The 25,502-nt window shown below is 41.0% G+C and overlaps 3 protein-coding genes across 9 annotated transcripts in view; 2 read left to right on the forward strand and 1 right to left on the reverse strand.

The window, feature by feature from the left end:
• Positions 1-324: 324 nt before the first annotated feature.
• On the forward strand, positions 325-13,602 carry LOC110052068 (uncharacterized). Of its 6 annotated transcripts, none has more exons than XM_089279713.1 (23): positions 325-543; positions 2,783-2,821; positions 3,648-3,698; positions 4,065-4,133; positions 4,695-4,769; positions 5,225-5,269; positions 5,576-5,614; positions 5,840-5,881; positions 6,445-6,480; positions 6,687-6,725; positions 7,374-7,418; positions 7,868-7,903; positions 8,208-8,249; positions 8,499-8,531; positions 8,708-8,749; positions 9,231-9,308; positions 10,087-10,137; positions 10,261-10,311; positions 10,709-10,789; positions 11,148-11,213; positions 11,718-11,783; positions 11,900-11,932; positions 13,103-13,602. In XM_089279713.1, the coding sequence occupies exons 1-23, from the start codon at positions 453-455 to the stop codon at positions 13,123-13,125; spliced, it is 1,173 nt and encodes a 390-aa protein (XP_089135839.1). In that variant the 5' UTR covers positions 325-452; the 3' UTR covers positions 13,126-13,602. The 6 variants fall into 6 exon arrangements, with proteins under 6 accessions (XP_089135839.1, XP_089135840.1, XP_089135842.1 ...); XM_089279714.1 differs by having other exon boundaries at positions 8,711-8,749; XM_089279716.1 differs by lacking the exon at positions 8,208-8,249.
• Positions 13,603-13,836: 234 nt separating this feature from the next.
• On the reverse strand, positions 13,837-17,133 carry LOC110051869 (uncharacterized). Its single transcript, XM_020757950.2, has 2 exons — positions 16,848-17,133; positions 13,837-15,960 (listed from the first exon to the last, which is right to left on the reverse strand). Exons 1-2 carry the CDS (start codon positions 16,951-16,953, stop codon positions 14,117-14,119), a joined length of 1,950 nt encoding a protein of 649 aa, XP_020613609.2. The 5' UTR covers positions 16,954-17,133; the 3' UTR covers positions 13,837-14,116.
• A 1,225-nt stretch (positions 17,134-18,358) lies between these two features.
• Positions 18,359-25,502, forward strand: part of LOC110052067 (clustered mitochondria protein homolog) — a 28,404-nt gene continuing 21,260 nt past the window's right edge. Inside the window, exons 1-6 of one of the 2 annotated variants that reach the window (XM_089280114.1) lie at positions 18,359-18,561; positions 18,946-19,193; positions 19,977-20,059; positions 20,741-20,912; positions 22,438-22,581; positions 24,748-24,884. In XM_089280114.1, coding sequence (XP_089136240.1) covers positions 19,031-19,193; positions 19,977-20,059; positions 20,741-20,912; positions 22,438-22,581; positions 24,748-24,884 — 699 coding nt within the window. In that variant the 5' untranslated portion in view covers positions 18,359-18,561; positions 18,946-19,030. The remainder of the gene's footprint in view (positions 18,562-18,945; positions 19,194-19,976; positions 20,060-20,740; positions 20,913-22,437; positions 22,582-24,747; positions 24,885-25,502) is intronic. The other variant, XM_089280115.1, reaches the window with a different exon arrangement.

The following is a 25,502-nucleotide window of genomic DNA, read 5'->3' on the forward strand; positions in this document are numbered from 1 at the left end:
AAATCCCGCCGGCTACGACGGGTTGTTAAATATTACTGCGATATTTTCTTTTCTACGCTCCGTTCTTTGCTTGTCGTTCCTTTCACCCCAGAAGCGCTAACATTTACTTTATATATTGAAGCAATCAAGATCAATCAGATCACCTTTGCACGTTCGTAAATAGACTAATGTAATAAATTAATTTGTAACTGACATAATTTTGAAAAGTCGTCAGTGTCATCTCATGTCATTGGTTCATAATCGTGATTATGATGTTGAACAGGATACCGGTACATCAAGAAAAGCTGTGATTGGTCAGTCTCGGCTCAATCAAATGAACCGCGCAAACCGTTGAACGAAATTTATATAAAGCACGCTTCCATCGCGTCGGTCTGCATAAGATCGAGTATTGTCGCGCGCCGTGAGAGAGGCGCCAAGAGTTAACTTTGATCTTTCATACCTCACTGCTCAAAATGTTGTGGAGTCGATTTATTTTCATGTTGCTGTTAGCGTTGGTTTCTGCGCGCCCAAGCCCAGAGCTCAGCTTAGAAGAGGTAGAAAAAGGTAAGTCGAGCTGTAAAACAGAGCAATACAAAAGCTTAATCTTCTCTTGTGTACACCGGTTTTGTTATCAAGATGTGGGTCTAAAATTCTGCTCAACAATGTCTTCACTGTGACTTTGCCAACGTCTCTTTTCTCTTGATTTTCTGTGTATTGGCGGGATTGAGTACGTGCTGCAATGAAATAATTTCATTTTAAAACGATTCATTCCGATCATACAAGTAAGCACCCGCCTTTTACATTTATTATAGCCCAAACTTTAACGATTTTATAACCAGGCGGGAAAAACAGAAGGCTTTGTTTTTAAGGATATATTAAAAGCAATGTTGGGTCGGGTTAGCTGGCAAGACTCGAAGGGTCCCGCTAGCACAATCCGACCGTTGAGTTATACTATACAGTATTATTATAGTCGACTATACTGCAGAAGACATAGTCGTGGCTTTTATAATTTGAAATGCTGTGGAAGGGGATTTAGTTTCTCCATGAATGTGCAGCAAACATTTTAAGCAAGTCGTTATTTAACGAAGATCTGTACTTCAAACGGAGTAAATCTACAGGACGCCTAAATGTTTTTTCGTTCATTCTTCTGTTGTATCATATTCGCTAGATATGTTGTTGTCCGCTTATGTCACCTTTTGACTTTTTGCGAGGGACGCGGGATACTATTACAGCGTCTGGCGCCCAGCCCCTTGATAGTGATAGGCTCGCGGGAGAAGGCGCGGCACATATTTCTGGAGTCTGTAAAATACCTTTAATCTGTCTCTCAGCTTAAATGGAGAATAATTTTGGTTTCTTTATGAAAACTATGCTCACCGCAATGTACGCAAAGTTTTAGTCGCAGAGGCGTGGACATTACTCAAGTAAATATTTATTCTGACGTCAAAAACCTGGCAGTAAAGAGCTTTAGGTGTCTTGAACCAAATACCTACAAACACAAACATATTCCAAATGTTTAAATGGAGTTTTGTTTGTCTCGGCAGTTTCTGGAATTATTAAAGTAGTTGTGCGACTAGTTGTCTAGCCCTTTAAAAAAATTTAAATAACTGTACAGCAAATATTTTTTTGAAGTGATTGCTATAGTTGCGTTTTTTCGAGGTGTGAAGTTCTTTCCTAGGTCTTAAAGGAGCCTTTAAGTTGTTTTCGCCACGTACAAAATCAACTTCAAATTGAGGGAAACCTGAAAATAGCAGTTTACTAAGATCATGTAGGAAAACACCAAAGAGATAATAATAAGCCATAAAGGAACAAACAGTACACAGATTGCAAACGACAATCTTAACAGATTTAGCCTACACTTTTCAAGATGCGCAAATCGTGACGTAGCTCCTTCGGGTCAACCGATTATCCTTGGACGTGAGAATGCTTCGGAGCGATGTAATAAAACACAACCTAAAACGATTTTCAGTTATCGCCAAATTAATTCGCTTAATCTGAAAAATTTTAATACGCGCCAAAATAGATGTAGCACACACGCGTCACGGAGCTAGTGATCTCGTCTCATTCCTCGAGTTGCTTCTCCCTAAAATATATAGTGAAAGCATTTTCACCAGAAACTCTTCGTATATGTTCATAGTTTTAATAAACCGGTTTTTGTCTCGGGCAGAGGGGATGTAGACCAAATGATAGGCAAAATTAGACTTATTGCTTTTGAGCTATTTTGTGTAGATCTCTGTATAGCGAAGGGAAAAAGACGACAAAGAAAATTCAGCTCTCCGTTTTTCCGTGCTTTAGTTCTTCAGTCTGTCTCTTCTTCGGACTTCGCGCTTTTGTTTTGAGTGTCGGGGACATTTTTCTCGTTTCTAATTCGGCTTTCGCAACTCGATTTGTGCACATATTAATCTGCCTTTTCTGATTCTTGCACCCAAGAACATCAAGGACAATACCATTGTCAATGGAAACCGAGACTGAAATATTTTCACTCTACTGGACGCCGAAAACGATTCGTGACCTCTGCTCTGATATTGCTCCCCTATTCTTTCGTTCTTCTGCTCAGTTTCGTCTTACTCTGCCTCCTACAAAGCACCATACACTGTAAAGGAGTAAACTGATCGCTTGAACGAGTAATGATATTTCCAAGTAGAAACGTATATGTTGATATGTATGTTTGGCATAGTCAGAGGAAGGGCAGGGTAAACAAATAAATAATAATAAAAAAGTAAGATATATACCTAAAACCCGAGAAAATAGAAACAGCCACTCGAAGGCATTGGACGTATTATAAATATTGTAATTCTCTTTTCAGAACTTGAACAATTGACTGCCCAGGAAAGTGATTCTTCAGGTAAGTCCAACGTCTATGATCACAACAAACATGCATACAGTCGAACCTCCACTAACGGCCTCCTCTCCACCACACCAGCCACCTCTGTACAACGGCTACTTTTTTTTGTCCTTGTGGACGGTCCGTACATTTACTCTTATTTAAACCCCTCTACAACGGTAACGGCCACCAAAGCGCGTTCTCAACTTCCAAAAGAAACCTCTCGACAACGGCAAGTTCATCAACAGCTGACAAACGGTATATACAAAACCCCATTTTTTGTTGGAAAAGGCCGCAAAACTTGATTCATACCGCGCGTCGTGTAATTTGTCTCTGTTTCTGTTTGGTTTCTGTTTTATTGATATATTTTGACTATGTAATATATTTACATGCTACACTATAAGCATTTTTTGAAAAACACCCTCAACGGTGTTATGAAATGCGTTGCTCTCCAGATGCAATACCAGAGAAGTTAAATGCAATGTTATGGGTTTTGATAAATACCTGTTTTTCCTCTCAAAACGTTCATTCGCGGTTCTTTTCAGGGGAGCAGGGATGGCGCAGTGGCGAGAGCGCTCTCCTTCCACCAATGTGTCCCGGATTCGATTCCCGTATGTGGGTTGAGTTTGTTGTTGGTCCTCCACTCTCTTCCGGGAGGTTTTTCTCCGGGTACTCCGGTTTTCCCCTCTCCTCAAAAACCAACATTTCCAAATTCCAATGCGATCCTGGAATGCACGGACATTTCTGAACGAGTTCTTGTGAACTCCTTGGTGCTCCGTGGGTAAACAAATGACACAATTACATTTTTTTTCCGAAGACTGTTAATTCACATTTCATCATTGCATAGAAACAAAGAAGACGAGTGACCAGGAGGATTCTTCAAAAAACACACAGCCTGGTAAATTACAAATATCTTTAACTTTTATTTCAGTAACTTTTAATTCTCTTATTAATCTTAATTCCTAATTCGCTTATTGCAATTTAACAACCAACGCCCCCCCCCCCTCTTACCCCCCGGAATGGGCTCTTGGGCAAACAGGCTGACATAATTTTTCGCTCAAAGGAATTGTCAACGATTAAGGTATCGCAGAAAACATCCACGGCGAGATATGTATCTTAATCTAGATCTTTAACCTTTTTTATCTTTAAGCGTTCATTAACGGCCTTCGGCAATGAATGGCGGAGAAAATAACTGAGCATAATTCAACATTTTAGTCACCTACAGATTTTCACAAAGTTTACAAGTTGTTTATTATCTCTTCAGAGGCTCCCAAGGAACTTACAGATAAAGCAAGGGAAGTCTCCTTAGAAAAACTCGAGGCCCTTGAAAAGAGTAAGACAAATTAACCGTTTTGACTTTCTCTTTATGGTACAGTGAAACCTGTATTAAGCGGAACCCTTGGGACCCTGATTAGTGTCCGCTTAATACAGGTTCTAATATGTTGTGCAATAATAGTTAATTATTAACTCTTTTGTAACACATTGTAACACAGTGTGGGGTCAAACACTGCTCATGGGCACAATGTCCAGTCAGTCAATGCATCAATCTGGAATAATCACTTAGCTTTAATACGACATCGCTGAACAATGTTAAAGGAGTCTCAGCTGAACTTTTAGAGGTAAAATGCCTTGAAGTGTCCGCTTATTGCAGGTTTTGTGCAACAAAATGGCTTCATATTGGTGTCCGCGTCCGCTTAACAGAGCTGTCTGCTGAATGCAGGTTTATTTTACAGTAAATGTGGGAGGAAAATCTAGGGACTCAAGAGGGTGTCCGCTTAATATGGGGTACCAGGTTTCCCTGCATTCAGTTCCACTCGGTTAATTGCTAGGTTACTTGCTTTACTTGACTGTTCCAAACCAGTCGAATGCACTAATAGAATTCTCGTCCTTTCAGGCGTGACAAACACTGAACAAAAAAAAGATGAAACTGAGAGGACAGAAGCCGAAACAGAGAAGAAAACAACAGATAGTAAGAGTTTCTTCGTCAATAACAGGATTTTAACGTACTTTTAGCAGTAAAAGCCCAGTAAGTTTGCTGTTTTTTCCCGGTTTCTTTCATTAGTTTATTTTAAGGGCTCTGCGGTGGTTGGACTTGTTTATGTAGGTCAGAAGAAATTCAAATTTGTGGTGCTTGCGTGGCTGTTTCAAAATATTCCACGAATCCAAGCTTCCATGCTCAACCAAGTCTCTGGTGACTACAAACAACTTTCGAGAATTACATCTTCGCACTTCTCATTTTCTTCTATCCCACGCCTTTGAACGCCAGAAACTCGGCTAACCTAACAACTTTCGTTGTATTTTCTGACTTGCATAACCGGCACTGATACCCCCAATAAAATCCGCGTTTCTACAAGTCACAGAGTAAAGTTTAATACGCCTACTAAAAAAATTTAAAAACTATTCTAAGTAGGTTTTGTTTTACAGCCTCTGCAGATGCAGCCATGCTTCCTAAAAAGTCTGCCAAACCAGGTAAGACTGGGACAATTAAACATTTTATTACGGGCAACGCCTTGAATTTCCAGCCGTTTCGTGAGCCCGCGTTCCTTGCTGCACACTACAACCGGACTCCCAAAATGGCTGGAAATCGAAACCTACTTGAATTCGGAATTCAGCTAAATAATTCATACATCTTGTTAATCATTGCTCGTCATATCTCTCAATAACACTCTGTATTAACTTCTGTGAAGTTCTAGAGTGTAACTAAGCTGTTAAATTAACGGATTTTCTATCTTAGATCAATGCTTTTAACTTTTTTTTCTTTTTATAAACCACTAGTTCCTGAGGAACTTACTTACCGTGACACTACTGACGCTGGTAAGATATGTCTTGGAACGGAAGATATCTGACTCTCTAGACTCAGTTAGTTACAGTTTATTACATCATCAGTTCTTACAAACTCGTTTCCAGGGCTTTTCCCTCCCGCCCCTTCCAATTTCTAAAGGTCTAAGCTCCGCATAGCATTTCTGAAACGTATTCCCTGATTAAAGTTAGCAGATCACCTCATTGACTATTGACTTGTCTGTCTTTTTCACTTATCAGATATTAAAGGCGACTTGTCTACTCGTGGTCTCCCAAAACTAAGTAAGTTATAAAGAGCTCTTTAGTTAGAAGATCAGTAAGCCAGCGGTTGATTAACGTTACGCAAGTTGCTTAGCGACGTGACTTGGTATCTTAGTGACATGACCTGGCACCTTGACGACATGACTTGGTACCTTGGCGACATGACCCGGCACCTTGACGACCTGACTTGGTACCTTGGCGACGTGACCTGGCACCTTGACGACATGACTTGATACCTTAGCGTCATGACTTGGTACCTTCTAAGTTTTCGTCTAACGTACCCTTGTTGGACTCCCAATAAAAATTCCGCAGTTGCCAAGTTTCAAGCGGAGAATGAAATACAAGCGTAACGATATTTAACAAAACAACAACCACGCGCTCGCAATTCAAAAAGAAATTTTAAAGAGTTTATTTCTTGTTTTCATTAACTCCTTGCAGTGATAATAGCCAGTGATAGTCCGAATATTTCATTTTATGCTTTAACAGCGTGTGTAGAACCTACTGTGCTGTGTCCTGTCGTTAAACTACTCAAATCACTGAATTAGCATGTTGAACTGTACGGGAATGTTGATATTCGGTTGCAGGTTTTAAGGACACTGGAGCCTACAGAAGACTTATGGGTGAGTATTTTTCACAAAGTAATAAGCCATAAGTAATTACTGTCATTAAATTTCCTTACTTCCTGGCCCTCAACTTGAATATTTCAACTGTTTCTGCTTCGTGTTTAAATTTTGTAAGAGCTAATTATTTCAGAGGTTAAATTGTCGAAGAACAAAACAAAGGCTTGATTGGTTTTGCCAACTAATCTTTATCGTTCTATTTTCAGAAACTAGGGATCCACGGCTCCCGTCACTTCCTAAATTACGTAAGTAAACGGAATCTAATGTGACTCTTATTAACCGAGCAGGAGGTCTGTATGGGAGAATCTTGACCTCGGTCAAGATTCTCCCATACAGACCGACTTAGCTCGGTTAATAAGAAGTTTATTATATGGCTAAGAAGAAAACTTTAATTCGTTTAATATAACTGGTTTGCTGACATTTTGCTTGCAAACGGAGATGAGCTTAACTTAAACCTGCCGAAATTTGCTCGTCCTCTTTACTTTTTTGTTGTCATCAGGCTTTTTGGCACTTCCATAAATGATTGAGAAGAAAATAAAAGAAAACGGTGAACATTTTTGTGTTTGAGTTTGCTACTTTTTCAACGCAAAATGAAACCGGTCTAGATGCCGGTCTAGATAGGAAAATCTAGACCGCGGTCAATATCGATTTCAGCCAATCAAATTCGTGAATTCGGTAGTTCCCAGTCCTTGTGAGACACAGCCATATAATAAGTAACATTTTCAAGAACAGATCTGCGTGAGAAAAACTGAAAAGATTGATTATTATTTTATCAACAATGCCAACTTTCGAAAGAGTGGTTTATTGAAAATTTGCGATAGACAAAAGTTGCGAATATCATGTGATGTTTGGCTCCGGGCATCTCAACATGTAAAGTTGTCTTCTCTTCTCAGGTTCTGATGACTATAAGTACGGCTACCCATCTCTCCCTAAACCACGTAAGTACTTTGTGTCTTCTTTAGTTTTCCTTTAGCGACTAAGATCATTAGTAAGAGCGGGTTTTCCTTTAAATGTGTTTACGTTTTTCTCAGGTTTATAACCCCTCCGGCCTTTTTGATGATTCTGTGTGCTTTTCGTTGATTGCATGCTCACACTACTACCGCCGGCTGCCTGTTTTCCATCGCTGGTGTGCTTTCTTCTTTCCTTCCTTCCTTCCTTCCTTCCTTCCTTCCTTCCTTCCTTTCTTTCTTTCTTTCTTTCTTTCTTCCTCTGTTTTTTTTTTTGCTTTCAGTGATTGGTTTATTACACTATTACGGTTGGCGCTCTGGATTTTCCTTTTACATTGCTAACGAAGGACACCACATAGCAATGCACTAGCATTGACTGCAGACGTAATTTTGCGAGCGAGCGCATTTTGCTGAACTTTCTAATATCTTTTTTGTGATAGATTATTTCCCAGAGGCTCCCGCCAGAAGGACATACGGTAAGCAAGAGGCAGTATGGCTTTGGCTGGTTATGTGTTGGCTGATTTGTACGACGATTTCAGATTGAAGTTATTCAGCACGTTAATGGTTTTCAATTCTCTATTTTGCAATTGCCCATAATTCACTCTGTTTGCCCCCCAAATTTTGCATAAACTATTGTTGTGAAATTCTCTTGGGAGATCTGCATATTCTCAAGAGTATTTCGCAACAATAGTTTATACCAAATTTGGGGGGCAAACAAAGTGAATTATTGGCAATTGGAAAATAGAGAATGATAAATTTGTCTTATGTTTAATATCGCAGGCGGCGACTACAAGTACGGCCTCCCGTCTAAACGTAAACCATGTAAGTAAAGCGCCAACGCACTCAGTACAATTCTTCCCTATAGACCACGTGATCACTTAGAATATATATTTGGACTTAGCATGCGAGTAGACGCACGTATGCGGAGCAAAAGGGGTGAGCTTTCTTGACGCTTCCGCATTAGACTCCTCCCGCCGGGCAGCTACGCTTGCGTGTGTGACTCAAAGATGAGCTTAATGGAAGGTGGCTATGTGTGACCGTATTGATGGCTTGTGTCTTGTCTTTTAACAGATTTCCCTGAAGCTCCTATTAGGAGAACATACGGTAGGCAAAGTTATTTTCTCGTACTACAGCACTAATTTTTAATTGGGCTCCTTTCTGGGCTGTTCATTCCGAACAAAAGAAAGCATTGCTACAGACCCCACCCTCTTTCAATCTCAACTCCTGTAAAATTTACTGAAGGCCGTTTTACTACAGTCTCCATTTATGTTTGGTTTCAGAAGGCAGCTACATGTATCGCAAAGCGTATGATGATCCTCCACGTAAGTAAAAAGTCGTTTCTGATTTTCTCAGTGAGAGCGATCGCAGATTATACCCAGCGTCCCAGCCTGACCAATCAGTGAAAATCGATGAATTGGAAAGCAACTCACAGAAAGGGTGGCATAGAGGTGCAGAACAACGAGTACGGTGCGCGGCAGACCGCGTGGAGTACGAGACGAGCGCGACATGTGGAGCGCGGGCCTCTCTTTTTTTCGGGTACACGTCGCTCGCCCTCGCTCTTCGCGTTGGTGTACCACGCTCTGCTCCGTTAAAACGCCTGTCCGCCTGTCCGCCTGTCCGCCTGTCCGCCTGTCCGCCTGTCCGCCTGTCCGCCTGTCCTTCAGTCTGGAAAGAAATCGCTTTTGACCTCGAGAAAATTAATGCTATCAATGCGGAACGAATAAATAAAAAGAGACTAACATTACATTCTCATGTTGTGTTATGATTGCCTTACTCTTTCGCATTTATTCATTTTTTTATCAGATGATTCTTCGTCCTGGAACCGAAGAGGATTTTTACCCAATAGCGACCCAATCGAAGCGTTGAAAAGAGTCCCTTCTGGTAAGACCTTAATCTGAGCTTTTAGGTAATAACGATTTCTTTGGAAAGTTGTTCAGATGCATTTTCAGATGTTTAAAGGGACACAGTCAGCTTCGGGACCGCGCTGGCTTGGACACTAGTTTTCTCACTTTGAAAAAAGTCCATCTCAACCTGAAATCATAGATACTCGTCGAGTACATCTGGGAATCCGCTTCAATCTTCGCAGTGTTTTGCTTGATTTTCAGTCGTTTACTGCGAAACCTGTTTTTGAGTCTGCTTTTGCTCATCCTATGATATTATTTTTATCATACTTGGTTAAAAGCAACATGGATCGCGTCTCTCTGATATGCAAATTAGCTATGAAATGGCACCTAATGCGCATGAGCACCAGCTGAGTGTGTCCCTTTAATATGTGCTCGAGGTACGAGCCACTCCCACACACATTAGCAGCCAGTAGTGTTTCTGTATAACTCTGTGATGCAATCTCTTTCCCAGAACCTACGTGTCTTTTGGTCAGCGCCAAGACACGGAGCTCTGGAATAATCAATTTCCAGGCTCCAAGATTTTAGGAGTTCCGGTTTTACGGCGCATGCGTGCCTTAGTTTAAAACATGGCAATTTCGTTCCCAGAGCCCACGTGTCTTTTGGTCAGCGCCAACGAAATATCTACATTTTGTGATGTCTTACATGAAAAAAAAAAAAACAAAAAACGCAAACAGACTCTCGAGAGTGCGCAGTACGGTACGGACTGGAAATCATCTTCAAGACCTTACTTATCTTTCCTTGTTCTCTATCCTCAGAAATGACTAGAGCGGAACACATGGCGCTTTCCAGAGGAACATGGCTTCCAGGTGAACAGTCAATAAATGTCACTTTGAAAGTTCCTTCTTTGAAAGTTTTTTGTTTTCAGACAACAGTAAAGGAAATCAGGTTGTCGAGCCGACGTAATAAATTAGAGTTTTCCTTCAAAACAGATAACGAGCCTGTGAAAGTCCCACCCAGGCTACCTCCACCAGCACAACCAGGTAACGTGTTTCATGATTGGTTCAGACTATTTCATTTTTTTCCTCATTCAGTATCGATTCATTGTCAAGCCTGAGACAGTTAATAGCTAGAAGCAGAGATCATGATCTTCAGCTGAGAAATATACCCCTGATGTATCACTGAATTTTCTCAACTAACATTAATTAAACGAATTGGAATGACTCGTAAGTAATGCCTTCTTAGAAGATCTATGTCGCAGAAGTTGTATCTTGAATAATTCAATGTCCTATTCTCTAAGTAATCCGTCTGGATTTTCACTAGTCCTAACTATCTTTTCTTCACCCCCAGAGTGGTTTTCAATCATCTTGTGGTCGCGTTTGATTTGAAGGCAATTTTGGGCATCGCTAAAAATGACTTTATCAAATGTGCTCATTGCAGATGCCGATGCTCGGTTGTACAATGATGTCCACAAACAGTTGAACGATAAGGAAACCGAGGACTTAATTCACGGAAAAACCGGTATGAGCCAGGCAATAACAGTTTTTTCTTTTTGACTCGTGCTGAATAACTTTTAAATTATTTTAAAAAAGACAGATTTTAGTCGCAAACTCTAGCAGAACAGGAGTAATGATGGATGATTAAAGAATCTGAGGGTCTGGAACAAACTACGAAATATCATCTTGTCGTGGGAGGGGAGGGACGTCGTGGCACTTTATTTTGACTACACGAATGGGAATCAGTATAACAACAGCCGGGCTTGATGTACTAACAAATTCTCAAACCTAACATGCAAGGAAATGTAGAGGGATCAATGAGGAGAATTTCCATTTTGACCCTGGAAGTATCACCAAGTTGACTATGACGGTTTTTAACGCAGGGATGACGGATCTACAAAAGCGGAAGCGATATCTCATGGATCTGTTAGCGGAGAAGTTGAAATCAAGTAAGATATATGGGTTATTGACCAAGTGTGAGGTCAAGATGGCTGGATATTCTTTTATTTTTGCGTATGTATGGACCGAGACGGAGTCGAGGTCCATAACCACGCAAAAAAAAGAACGAGGCCAATATCCAGCCATCTTGACCGAACAAGCTTGGTCAGTACAGGATTTATTATGTGGCTTTCGAGGAAGTTTTTCTTGCGGGACACGGCGGGTAGTCCCGAGCGGACAAGATGGCTCCATCTTGCCCGCTCGGGCAGCCAATCACAGCGCAGGATTTGATTCATCTTGCCCACTCACGGAGCTAGCCATATAATAAATCCAGTTATTTTCTTTCACAAACTACAGAACTATTACAGTTTTTTTTTTTCTGGACAAAACTCACTTTTCTCCTTGTTTCTCGACTTCCGATGTTTCCGGCCGTTAAGAAGCCAGAAAATAGCAAGAAACAAAGGAGTTTCTTTTTTATTTTTGTTCAAATTTTATTTCGTTCATCATTTTTTTAGAAGTGAACGAAGCTCAGAAAAGGGGCGTGAAGATTCCGACCAAAATCATGGATTTCTTGTGGAATTGTAAGTCTTCCAGTTCTAGTTAAAAGATTTTGATCCTTTGTTTGTTTGTGTGTTTGTCTACATAATTACTTCCGTTCTGGTGTATCTGACTTTGTTGTGGTTGATTTCCTTCTTAGATGAGTCTCGCCGAGGATTGGATACACAATCTGGTAAATAACTTGCCTGTAGGATTTAGCTCTGGGTTTTTGTCAACGCGAACCTGGAAGGCGTATTTACAAATACAAGCGGAAAGCCTTCGATGGAATCTGCAAGCTTGTTCCCAACCGTCCCCAATCTTTCAATAGAGAAGTGGAAGTATTCCCCCCTGGGACCAGGGGTAGCCCATTGGTAAAAAACGCTTGCCTCAGTTCCCTCCAAAGACACCCAGGTTATTTGCGTCAAGGGTTTTTCTCTGGGTTCTCCAGTTTTCTGTCATAAAAGCCAACAAATTCCTGTTCGATCTGGAAACAGAAGACGAACAGGTTCTCCGTGCGCCCAACAATTCTATTTACAGTTTGCAATTTTCCCTTTTTGGGGTTCGGAGTCTTGCATTGTTTCTTTTCGCCGTCAGATTCCTCGTCCCAGGGTGTCAAATTGTGGGGAAAACGCTACCAAAGAAATATAAACGAGGGTGGACTGGAACTAGAGAGTCCGGGACACTCCCGCAAGACCTGGAAGTATCAGAGAAATTAAAATGTTGGTGTGTTCTGACTGGAAACTGGGAACAATTTAAAAACACGTCAGCGAATGCGCCAGCTTTATTATTAACTTTGGATTTCGTCGTATTGATTTTACTAATTGTTTGAAATTTCCTTGGAAGAGGAAAAAAGCGATTTCTTGTAGATGAAGCCCTTCGCATAATACGCGCAACTCTGCCTTAACACGTGCGAGACTGATTTTACATGCGCATGGCGTTACTATATACTACCGTGGCATGAGGAATCAAAATGATCAACTTGGAGCAAGCCCACCAATGGCGTAAAATTAGAAGGGTAGACATTGGAAGTCTTGTGTGGTACTGTTTTGGTTTCCCAATCCTATAAATACAACAGAAACCGTACATCTGCAGGCCGTCGACTGAGACGTAATTAACTGTGTTCCTTTGAAACAATGCTCAACACAGAAACACTTGCTCACATTAAGGCGCTTTCCGTTCCGATCTGACTGAAATTTCAGAGGGGCAACGGGACAGCATGAAAACCCAAGGAATGTTTCGTACCATTTACCCTCGTTTCGAAAGTTCCGTAATTTTCTGTTGAATGGAAAGTGCCCATAAATTATTTGTGGTGTCAACTAAATCAAGTAATTAAATGTGCTTGGCTTTTTTTTTCTCTCGCCAGATAAAAACCGCTTGAGCAATTGAGAAGTCCAACCTGAAGTTTCGATCCGATTATGAATGGCTAATGACTATTACATGAAAAGCTTTACTGTTGTAGCTCACGCTACTGAGTGACTAGTATAAATAAAACTTAAGCAGGCTAATCGTCCTATAGATGAAATGTAGTAAAATTTAGATTGTGTTACCACAACGGAGTACACTTTCCTTCTTTGCTGGTAACAAAGCCTCTATTTTTATCCGAAGATCTTTGGACATTTAGAGAAATAATAGTGGTTACGTTGTTGTCCATTTAGAATTATTACGAAGGGAAAAACGATAATTCGGTGCAGATACACGGCTAAGATAAAAACGTACATAACAAATAATTAAGCACAATTTTAACCCACCCAGTCTGGGGGCTTTTGAGTATTATTTTTTAAGTGTATGTTAAGACGAAGTTTTGGTCTTCTGTTGTACATGTAGTACTGCGAGGAAAAAAAATAAAGAAAGATTTTAACCGGATCTTGTTGCCAAGATAACTCTGGGAGTCCTGGGAATAGAGACAGACCCCTGTGGGGAAGAGTAATTAAAAAAACAAAACGCAAGAAGACTGCGAAAAAAATATATTACAAGAAGTGTTTTGTAGTGTGTGGGGCTCTCGTAATTCATTTGAACTAGAGTTTCAGAAAATCAGAAGGGCATAAAAGTCTTCCAAAGCAATGTACAGTGGCAAGGCTACAAAAAGCAAAAACAAAATTGTACAAATGAAACATTCATTTATTGATATGTTTGCTACATAAACCAGATTTTTTTGTAATCCTACCTCAGTTTTAAAAACATTGTAGACTGTTTTCATACAAATTGTCCGGCAAATCTTGTAGTTTTTATATGGCTGAAGTGCTAGTTTAACTAGATCACATTCGCTATCAGTTTATGCTCTATCTTGGCTGTTCCTGAAAGGTTCCAGTGAGATTTGAAACGTTTTCTCTTCCATCATGTCGACGGTCATTTGAATTATTTTGCTTGCTGTGATAAATTATCGAGATGAACTCTTCTTCACTCCGCCATTGCTTTCTCCTGTATCAAATGTCTTCTTTGGGTCTAAATTCTCAGGGGCTGGCTCCTGAGGCTCAGCAATGGGCGGTATCTCTTTTATAAAGGGCAACTCTGGTATTGGAGGAGGCTCTGGTTCAGGGATAGGCTCAGGAAATGGGGCCCACTCATCCACGGGCTCCGCCTCCCTATCACCAGCTTTCTCTCGATCGATTATAGCCGGTGGGATTGGTGCGGGTGGTGGTAAGTGTTCTAATCTTTCCAGAGGCTCTGGTGAAAATTCACTTATCTTTGGTAAACGAGGAAAACGGAAAAAACGCTCCGCCATCAGTGAAATCGGAAATGTTGGCCATCGTTGTGCCATGGGCAACCTATGGAATTGCATAATACTCGATAGCTTAGGCATATCTTCATAGTCTTGCCGCTCCTGTTCGTCTGGATAGTCGCTGTAAGGGGAAATTTCGGGAGATCTTATATGAAGATATGGCGACCGCCATCTGTGATGATAATGATGATGATGATGACGATGGTGATAAGGCAACGACCGTTTGGTCTTCAGTAGCCTGGGTTGAGAGAATGAGTAGGCTTCGTTATAATCACGCCCAGTCTTAACCCGAAGTCTCTTTGAACTCAAAACCGCCACCTTATGTCCATGCTTCTTGTGCGCATTCTTTGAAACTTTCGATCTGCGAATGTTTAATCCAGTGTCTCCGATCTGCTCGTAGGAGGGCAACTCACCCTCAGACACCTCCATATTAGCAAACTCAGACGGCAGACCCGTGAAGTCATAATCCTTGGACAGAACAGAGCTCTGTTGAGTTAGCTTCTCAATCTGTTTTATTGTAGATTCCTTCTCCATTTTCTCGTCTCTGGTTCCAAACGACGGCGAGTAATCATCGAGTAGATGCTCTAACATGCTGTGTTCGCCTGGATCTCTTCTGCTCAATTCTTCGTCTAAATCACGGTTATTTAATGCATCAACGTCTTGTATATCCGGGCCTGAGTTTTCTGAGTCCATAAAACGCTCCTCCCTGTGAGCTCCTTTTTTGCGCCTCTCTCTGCTCTCATTTCCCCAACGTTTAGCACTTCCATGCGCCTTTTTCCTCCTGGTCGAAGAGGCCTCGTGGTAGGAAATGTCACTTCTTTTATACGGTAACGGATCTCCTAAGATTGAAATTAACTGTCTAGGATCAGTGTGAACCTCTTTCCCTGTAGATGTACCCCCACTGGGTCTGTATGATGGCTCGGAGTATAACAGTGTTTTTCTTCGCAAAATGTTCGTAGTGTCGCCTGGAAGCACAAGGCCGCGTTTACCCTCAGAGGAATCCGTTTGAGGGCGTGGTATGGGATTACGCGACGTCTGATCTCGCCGAAACACCATCGCACTTTCATAATCTGGTATCACAAACTTTTTCGACGTTGATATACCTTTGCCGTATAATATCTTCAGCTTTTCCTGATCATGAAGAACTCTTGAGACCAGATTACCTTCCTCAGTAACCCTCGTCTCCTCCATGTTTGGATGAGTTTTGAAATTTAATATCGCTTCGATGGAATCTTGCGCTGTAACGAGGCTACTCCTTCGTTCAACAGGCCTCTCTGCCGTGCTAGATTTTTTCACCCCTACTTCCTCTTCAGGTATCTGGGGAGTCGCCCTGTGTGTCGGTCGTCCAACATTGATCCAAATAAACCTATGACTCAGTCTATTTGCTGTTGCTGATTTCTTCAGACTCTTTGAATCAGGGTGAGGGATTGGGCTGGCTGATGTTTGGAAGAGCCTTCTCCTTCCCTCGGTTGGGGCTCCGTGTACAGTAAACTCCTTAATACCTTAGTACAAGAGAAGAATAAGGAAAACACGAAAGGCAATGGCGTACATTTTTAAAAACCTCTGGTCTTTTATTTTACTATAAAGAAGATAAAATTACAGGTTAACTAGCCTGCTACGCAGGCGTTTCCAAAAATGCACGCGAAGGGAACAAACCTGCGAGCGAGTGCGAAAAATACATGTACCCAAAGCGCGCTCCTTCGCTCGCCCGTTTGCTCGCTCGCTTGTTCAAACTCTCCGCCAAGGAAAGAAAAGGAAACGTTTGCTGCGCAGGCTACAGATTAACCAATAGACTACTCTGCAAAACCTCTCTATTCTGCTACTCATGCGTTCAGTAGTTAGACAGCAGTGCTAGCGCTATTGAAAAAACGGCGATTGAAAATTGAAGACTTTAAAAAGTTTACCTTTGAACAGTCTAGTTAACAACTAGATATGTCGGTTGTGGTAAAACGTAATATAATCACAGGACTATAACACGTTTAGCGAAGAAGACCAAAGAAATATAAAAGATTTACAGTTTATCTTTCCTTAAGACAACTTTTGCAGTAACAGGTAACATATTTTCAAGGGCGTTCTTTTGGTCAATTTGTTAATTAGACACCTGTTTCATGGATCATATGGTTAGTTTCAAATGTATTTTGATTTTCGTTTGGGTCTCCGCATATCTGCCCGATCTTATGTCTGAAAATATATCATCATTTTATTCTTTTATTGAGAAACGGTGTGTTTCATTTAGAAAAAAACATTCTTGGCGAAAACTGAACCAATTCAGTCAACGGATGTGTAGCTGAGTTAAGCGTAACTCATCAAAACAAGGGTCTTGACAAGATCTGATACAATAAATAAGCACTTTAGTTAATATTAGAATTGCAACAAACAAATATCTTACCTTCGTTTAAAATTACAACAATTAGCAGCATCGATGTTTGTATCGCTTGAAGCTGTCGTCTTACATGCCTGTGTTTTGCCAGGAAAATCTCAGGAAACATTTTCATGGTACAAAATATCTTGCGTAGTTTTTCCAGAGCTTTCGAAGAACAAGCCGCATTCAATGACAGGCGAGCATTGATTCCGTAGCGAATGGTATTTCTTTTAAGGAAAAAAACATCGATCTTGAACGGTCGCACAACTAAAAAATATATTCCGTAGAATATAACAGCTGAGTACCTAGGGACATTCTAGTTAAGTATAAATAATAAATGGCCAAGACATCACGCTCACTGATCCCGGAGATTCTTGTCGAATGAGTCAGTTCTATAGAATGCGACTCACTCCGGCGAAGTACAGAGCTTTCAGCCCCTAAAATAATTCTCAATGCGTAAATCTCTGTCGGAAAAACGACTCAAAAAGGGTAACTGATTCACAACTGGTAAAGTTTAAAACTACGAGTTTGGTAAAAGAAATAGCAGACCTCATACCCCCACCCTCTCCTTGATAGAATGTGGATGGACATCGCAGGTTAAACCAGCCCCTACCCCCTACTGAACCTCTCTATACTCCTGGGGAGAGGGGTTTGGGATGAGAAACGCAGCGAGGGTGAATCGTGTTGTTGTCTTGGCCTGTAAAATAGCGCTAATGTGGTTGTCCTGTAAAACTTCACATATTTTTATCTTCGTTATACAGGGAAAGTCCGTTAATTCGGTCAGCTACGGGCCATGAAAATTTGGCCGTGTTAACGGGGTAGGGTCAAATTTCACGACTGGTCTAAACTGAGCAACCTCTGATCAGATATATTACAATTGCACCTCCAAACAAAACGGGACAAAAAAGGTGGCCGTAATAACGAGGTGATCGTATTAGCGAGGTGACCGTAAGGCGGGGTTCCACTGTAGCTAGAAAATGCACATTTCTGAACGAAACTGACAAACACTGTCAAAAACTAATCTTCAGCAAGTACCCGGAGAGGTACTCCCAGAAAAATTGGGTGGGGGTGTGGGGCCCACTTCCCAAAACCCTTACCCTATTTATGACCAAAATCTGCGATATATTCCCTATCCTATTTATGACCTGACCAAAAATTTGAAACCCTATTTATGGCCTGACCCTTAAATCAAAACTCTGTTTCAGACCTGCGTTATAATAAGTTCCCTAGACCAATGTTAATTACCGTAAACATAATTTGTGAAGGGCTTTTGTGATTTTCTCTTGCTTTTTGATAATAATGAAAAGGTGACTTCTTCTTAAAAACATACCCATATCAAGGTTAGAGGGCGAAAACGAAAAATGGCCAAAGTCAGCTAAAATCTATACCCTATTCACGACCAAAACGGCTGAAAAACCATACCCTTTGGATCCGCACATAGCTATATAGCCCATACAAGGGAGTACCCTCCCCCCGCCCCGCACCTTGGGAGCATACTTGCACATGCCAGACTGCGCGATTATTTGGTGTGTGTTACATGATAGGTTACTTCACCGCTGACACACCTCCAGCCTGTTGCGTAATCCCAGTAGTGGACGGGCTGGCGTGGAGACCACGAGGGTGATGCAAGGCTGAAGGAGTAATATACGACGACGGGATAAACGGACGATTCTATCTCATGAACCTCCACAACCAACCATATTCTGTCTCTGAACTTTAAGATAGTAACTACTGATTTCTGGTAAGTTACTTTGCGAATTCTAAGATAAAATCATGTGAAGTACATTTCGGTCACAACGATAGAGGTTTCGTATGAATGATCTGATCCATTGCGAAAGGAAGTCCGTTGTCAGCGTTAACTCTTATTGACAAATTTCCTTAAATTTATTCCAGCTTAATTAAACATCCCGTAATTGGCAACAGGAGAAGATTTTTTGCCTTCTTAAATGCGACAAAAGATGGCCACGAAAGCAAATGCAAATGTTTTTCACGTGGCGAGGGAAATGATATTTGGTTCGCTGTCACGGTGCGTTTGCGTTGCAGAATAAGTGACCTGACGCAATGCAATCACTTCTTTCTCTGACAACCACTATTCATGGCTGGCTTACATATTTTTCACTTACAGTTGTCGTCCATTGACAGAGGAAGGGTGAAAGAATTCTTCAATCACCGTGTTTTATTTGGTTTTTGTTAGTTTGGGAAAAAAAAAAATGCCGGCTGTGACGGGTCGCATCGACGAGGAGAACGTGACTGAGGGCACAGGAAAATTACACTGCCCTCATATGCGAGAGAACACAGACCCCGACACACCACAGATAGAAGAAAAGAAAGAAAAAGAAATCAAAGAGCAGGCTACTCAATTGGACGAGACAGGTAAGAAATTAAATCGTTTTTATGCAGTATTAATGAAATCTCTTACTCTTTAACGTTGAATTTGCATAAAATTGTTTGTTTAGTTTTGTTGCAATGTATCATACCTTATGTCTTGTACAGTACCATGCCCAAACAACTGAGCTTGGAATTATTTCCTAAACACATTTGTAACGTTCTTGTATTGGAAATTTGAGGAGAAACCACTAGAAATTGTAATTGCAGGCACTCTCTTGTAATCACAGTAGTTGATTTGTGTAACCCCTAACAATTTGGTACCCCGGTGAAATGTCAAATACGATGTGATTAAATATTCTGTTTTTGTTTGTCGATCAGTACGATTGTCTCCTACAAACTGCTGTTTGTGAAACGTCATCTGTACATAGAAGTGTGTTAAATAATTAATCAGTTGACTGTAAAACGCAATTATGACGTACTCTTGTTCTTTGGCTTGATAGATGTTACTTTATTCTCCCAAGTCACCACAAGAGTACAAATTGAAATTCTGTGTCATGCTTTTTCTTAACACCCTCCTATTTTTTAGGAGAAGAAGTATGATAAATGATCTTACAAAATGGCTTTTAGATTGTTATGCAATTAAATGTTTGAATTGTGGTCAAAGGTGAAAGCTCTTAAAATATACTTTAGACATTGCTCATCATGATTATCTCCACGTAAATTAGTGTAAAATGCATAGTTTCACTGAATGTATGAAGAAACTCCTACGTGCATGTAATGGGGATTAGTTATCTGATTTAATGACAGTATCAATGCTTACACTTGCAGGAACTAAAGATAATGTTATTCAGTCTGGAACAGTTAATTTGCATTTTTTGATTCCTGGGACTAGTGAACCCATTTCTGCCACAGTAAGTGTATTGTGTCTCTCTTTGCCTGTGGTTTTTCTGTGTGAGAGGTATCTTGTCTGTATTGATGATTGGAGAGTTCATTTAGAGACATCTGTGTAATTACTGAACTCAGTGCTATACCTGACCACAGCAACTATACATAATTTTCAGTGTTAGTCTATACAGTTGGATGTGTATTAGCACCTCTCTACAGTGGCTAGGGTCTCTCTGGGGGGTGGGGGGAGGGGGGGGGGGGGACTCCAGTATGAAAAGGTCAGCGATGCTTGTGATCTCATGTAGGGTGTTCATGAACAGAAGAAATGCCCCCCCTCCCCATGGAATCTCCGCACCATTCCATCCAAACCTCACTATAACAGGCAGTAAAGTCTGTTAAAGATAAAGACTGTTTCCACTCTATTAGTACTGCCTAAGTTTAGTTTTCAGCGAACAGACTTTGAAAGTACATGAAGAAAAGGTACATACATGTACAGCTGGTAGTTAATAATCTGGAACAAAATATTAAAGACTCCATGGTTGATGATTATCTTGATTCTCCTCACTCATCTGCTTGTTGTTTTAATATTACAAGGAGAAATTACTTATTGATCACACTTAGGACAAAAATCCTATCAACAAGGAACTAAGACATCTTGAACTTGGGAAAAGCAATCCGATATTAATCTTACCTCTTATGTTTTGCAGTTTTCTCTTCAAGACAATGTCCAGGATCTTCGACAAATTGTTCTTGATCGGCCAGAGAGCTGTTATAGGACTTGCTTTTCCCTACAAATGGATGGTGTACGATTGGATGACTTTGCAGAACTACACATGATTGAGGGTCTGAAAGATGACACCACCATTAAAGTTGTAGAAGGTACTGTCTATGTGTTTAGGTGAAGTTTAACAAAAGAGTGAGGATTTTGGGAATTAATATAATTACACCCCTTCCACAAAGCACTCAATAATGGGGCAGGGTTGTCAAAAGTAGCTGCCTGCCGTCAAAAGTCATAGTCTGGGTCCAAGCCAAGTGGCCCATCAGGCTGAAGCTTTATCCTGGTTTCTGTAACATAAGGCAACTAGGAGTATTTCTACTCCCCCTGGATGGGATGCTAGTCCATCGCAGGGTTACCCCCAGCATAAAGGTCACCGGTACCCATTTGTACATCAGGGTGGAGGGAGGCACTGTGAGAGTAAAGTGTCTTGCCCAAGAACACAATGCAATGACCCCAGCCAAGGCTCGAACCCAGACTGCTCGATCCAGAGAGGAGTGCGGCCACTAACCATGAGGCCACCTCCGGTCCAAGGTCATCATTTACCTTATAATCTCAACTGGCTGTTCTGCTGGCTTATATTTCCGAATGAATTCTTAAACAGAGATTGCATTATCAGCCACCTCTTCATTGGCCTCCATTGGTCAGTGTCGACTTTGGATTACATGCCTTTAGTTATAGTAGTACAGTTGTTTGTTGCTATGGTGATGCCACGAGTGGAACAGCGTTGGCTGTGGCTGGTCAGTCCATTCTGGAATGGTAGCCTCAATTCTGGAGTGCAGGCATAGGTGGTTGCAGGGTTATCTCCACAGGGGCATGCCTACTCCAAAAAATAAAGTGGCCTACTTTGTGACAACCCTGATAAGGACCCATGTCTAAATGGCTACAAGTGCCCCCCATCCCACTTTTAGTAAGCTCAGTCTGTATTGTAAATAACACTACTTGGAGATGGCATCATAGCCCTCTTATGTAATGTATTGTCTTATTTATATACACCTAATTGAAGAAATGTTGTCATGAAAAAGGTATAAACCGTTAATGATACGACATGATTTTCTGGGAAACTTGTGAACTAGTAGTGATTTGCGTTCTTAGGGACTACGTGCATCTCAAAGCTGTGAATGTTCAAATTTTCTGTTGTTTTCTAGCTGGGCTACCTTTAGGAAGGCATGGGAAGTTTCTTTGTTTTTCTAAATTACCATTTCAGGCAGCTGACCTGTGATTATTGAATGCCACAAGGAAACAATCTTCAATATTCATGCACACGCTTTTCCAGTCGTCCCATAATTCTGTAAAGTCGTATAGTGTATGGTTTATACTTTTGTTCGGACAACGTTTTTTTCAATCAGGTGGATATAATAAAGAGTAATGTGGGTCTACTTACCTTGCAATGTAGGTCGTATGGGGTTAAATGAAATTAAGGTAAAAGTATGCTTGTTAAAAGACTGGAGCTCCCAAAATGAAAACTGATAACCTGGGCACAAAAGAGGCCTATTATAGATTTGATATATTTAAGAATGTTTGTTTCTGTAGACACTTGCCTTGAGCATTTTACCATCACTTAATTCTTGATATCACATTCTGCTGAGTCATCTCATTTTATTTTTACTTATTTTCTCTTGATTGTAGAACCTTATTCAGTGAGAGAAGCCCGAATACATCTTCGACGAATTAAAGATCTTCTTAGTACAAATTTCCATTTGAATGCGTATTCTGCCGTGGACCATCTATCTTTGTCCTTCTTGTCTGCTGTTGCTGGTGTTGATGTGGAAGGTGAATGCATGCGATGTTTTATGATGCTTATACGTGATGTGCTTATGGTCTATTAAAATATTTGAAAGAAAACTCAGGAATAGAAACCATTTATAATCAATTAGAAGTTTCACAACATTAACAGACCATTGATGACAACTCTTGCTTCTAAATAGTCTAAGCCAGATTTCTTGAGAAGATTGTCACAAGGAAGGAATTTTGAGTATTGAATAGCAGAAATTCTTTTAGCAAAAGTGTGGGGTTAAGTTACCGTATTTACCCGTGTATAATGCGCACTTTTTTTCCAAAATTTATAGTTCGAAATCTGCACTGCGCATTATATGCGGAACCTTTTGTTTGTTGATTACACCGCTACACTCATTTGCATGAATACACGAAAGAACAATAAACTTGGTTTTAATAGGCTGTGATTAAGACTTTTGTTATAATAAAAACATAACTAACCAATAACAGCTGTTTAAATATGATAGATTAAAACAAATTGTTTTGAAGCATCTTTATTGGGATAATTGTAAACTTACGGGCAATCATGGCAGCAGAAAACACGAAGCGACAAAGTTACACCACAGCGGAGAAGTTGAAAGTTATACAATTTGCAGAACAGCATGGAAATCGTTCAGCCCAGCGACAGTTTGGAATTGCCGGGAGCAATATCCGCCTTTGGCGAAGAAGCAAGGAAAACCTAGAGAAAATGCCGCGACTTCAACGTGCGAATCGTGGAAGGAAAGCGGCTTGGCCTCGCCTTGAGCAAGATCTGATGGCTTGGATCACAGAAAAGCGAAACAACGGACTGGCGATTTTACCGGCCATGATCAGGCTAAAAGCGATGGAACTTTCTAAACATCCGCAGTATGACATCGCTGCTGGCGAGTTTAAGGCTTCCAACCACTGGTGCCAAAGATTCATGAAGAGGAATGGTTTGTCGTTGCAACAGAAAACCACGCTCGCCCAACGTCTTCCATGGGACTACGAAGAGAAAATCGTGCAGTTTCACCAGTTTGTTATCAGGCAGCAAAGAGCCCACAACTATCCTCTTCATCTTGTGGCAAACATGGATGAGAGTCCAATTCAATTTGACATGCCATCAAATCGAACTGTCAGCACAATCGGCGATAAAACAGTGAAGATTCGAACCACAGGAAATGAAAAGAACCGCCTGACTGTCGTTTTGGCATGCACAGGAGATGGCTCCAAACTGAAACCGCTGGTCATTTTCGAGCGCAAGACCATGCCAAAGATCCAAAACAAACATGGCGTCGTAGTTGCTGTCCAAGAAAAGGGCTGGATGGACAGCGAAATCATGAAAATTTGGATTGAAAAAGTTTGGCGTTGTCGAATTGGAGGTCTAAGTCGGCGAAGAAGTCTACTTGTGTTGGATTCCTTTGAAGCACACAAGACGGAGCAAGTGAAACGTTTGCTGAAATCGGAGAACACGGATTTGGCCATAATTCCTGGCGGGCTCACCTCAGTACTGCAGCCTCTAGATGTCTGTTTAAACAAACCTTTTAAGGACAGAGTCAGGCAAAGGTGGATGGCATGGATGGCTGAGGGAATCCATGAACTGACAGCAACTGGAAGACAAAAGAAACCATCCGAAGAACTCATGTGTCAGTGGATCGGCGAAGCATGGCGTGATATTCCACGAGAAATGGTCGCGAGATCTTTTTTAAAGTGTGGAATCACAAATGCTCTGGATGGTTCCGAGGATGATTGTGTTTTCGACAGTTCTTCAGATGATGAATCTATTTTAGAAGATGAGGTTGTAGACGAGCTCTTCGCATCTGACTCAGAGTCAGAGGATTTTTACGGATTTTGAGGTACTGTTAACAATCTTAAAATTATCGCTCACTTTGAAACTGTTGTCAAAAACTGCTTTGTGATTCAGGAAAGTTTACCGGCAGGTCAACACAAATTACCTGAGTATTGTAAGCTTAAAAGTTCATGTTATTAAACTGTTGCAATGGAATATACTCATTGTAATGTTTGTCTTTTGTTGAACAACGATTTTTTTGTTTTTTCAAAAATTGTCCGGAAAATCAGGGTGCGCATTATATACGGGTGCGCATTATACACGGGTAAATATGGTAGTGATCATGAATTCAAAGTAACAGTGGTTGCTGAGAAACTAGCCACTTTTCAACCTTTTAAATTTTTTAACTATTGCAGAGGAAGTTGTGCGTGTCAAAGGACAGAATATTGGAACAGTTTCAACTGAAGAATGTCTCCCTCCGGCTCAAGTGTTTGCATCAGAAGAGGTTCCTTCCCTTTTGGAACCACTCTTTCCTGCTAATGCAGAACCAAAGGTGTGTTTCTCCACTTGAGTATAAGTTCAAAAAGCATTCTACATATATGCCTATGGTTGGTACTTTAGTTGAAGACATGCAAACAGAAGAAAACATTTTTGGTTTCTTTACTAGCAGATTGTCTTTCACTCAAGCTTTGTTTAGTAAGAGAGCAAGAAGAAATACAGTACTACAAGTTGATCAAGAGAAAGCCCTCAAACAAATTCTTGAACCAAAAGAAAATGCAACCACATTGCTCCAAGCTAAAATCGAATCTGGGCTTTAGTTGCATTAGTGAGAGGCAAGTGCCAACCTGAAGAGACCATTCCATCTCCTCATAGTGCTGAATGTTTTGAATAAAACCACTAGTAGAGGTGTAGTGGCCTCATGGCTAGTGCACTGGACTCTGGATTGAGCAGTCTGGGTGTGAGCCTTGGCCAGGGACACTGTGTTGTGTTCTTGGGCATGAAGACACTTTACTCTCACAGTGCTTCTCCACCCAGGTGTACAAATGGGCACCAGTGAATTTAATGCTGGGGATAACCTTGCGATGGTCTAGCATCCCATCCAGGGGGGAGTAGAAATACTCCTAGTCACTTCATGCTACAGAAACCGGGATAACTTGAAGCTCTGGCCCGA

Source organism: Orbicella faveolata, unplaced genomic scaffold, assembly GCF_042242905.1.
Source record: "Orbicella faveolata isolate gen_17 unplaced genomic scaffold, um_ofav_v1 contig_47, whole genome shotgun sequence".
In the NCBI taxonomy this organism is placed as follows: domain Eukaryota; kingdom Metazoa; phylum Cnidaria; class Anthozoa; order Scleractinia; family Merulinidae; genus Orbicella; species Orbicella faveolata.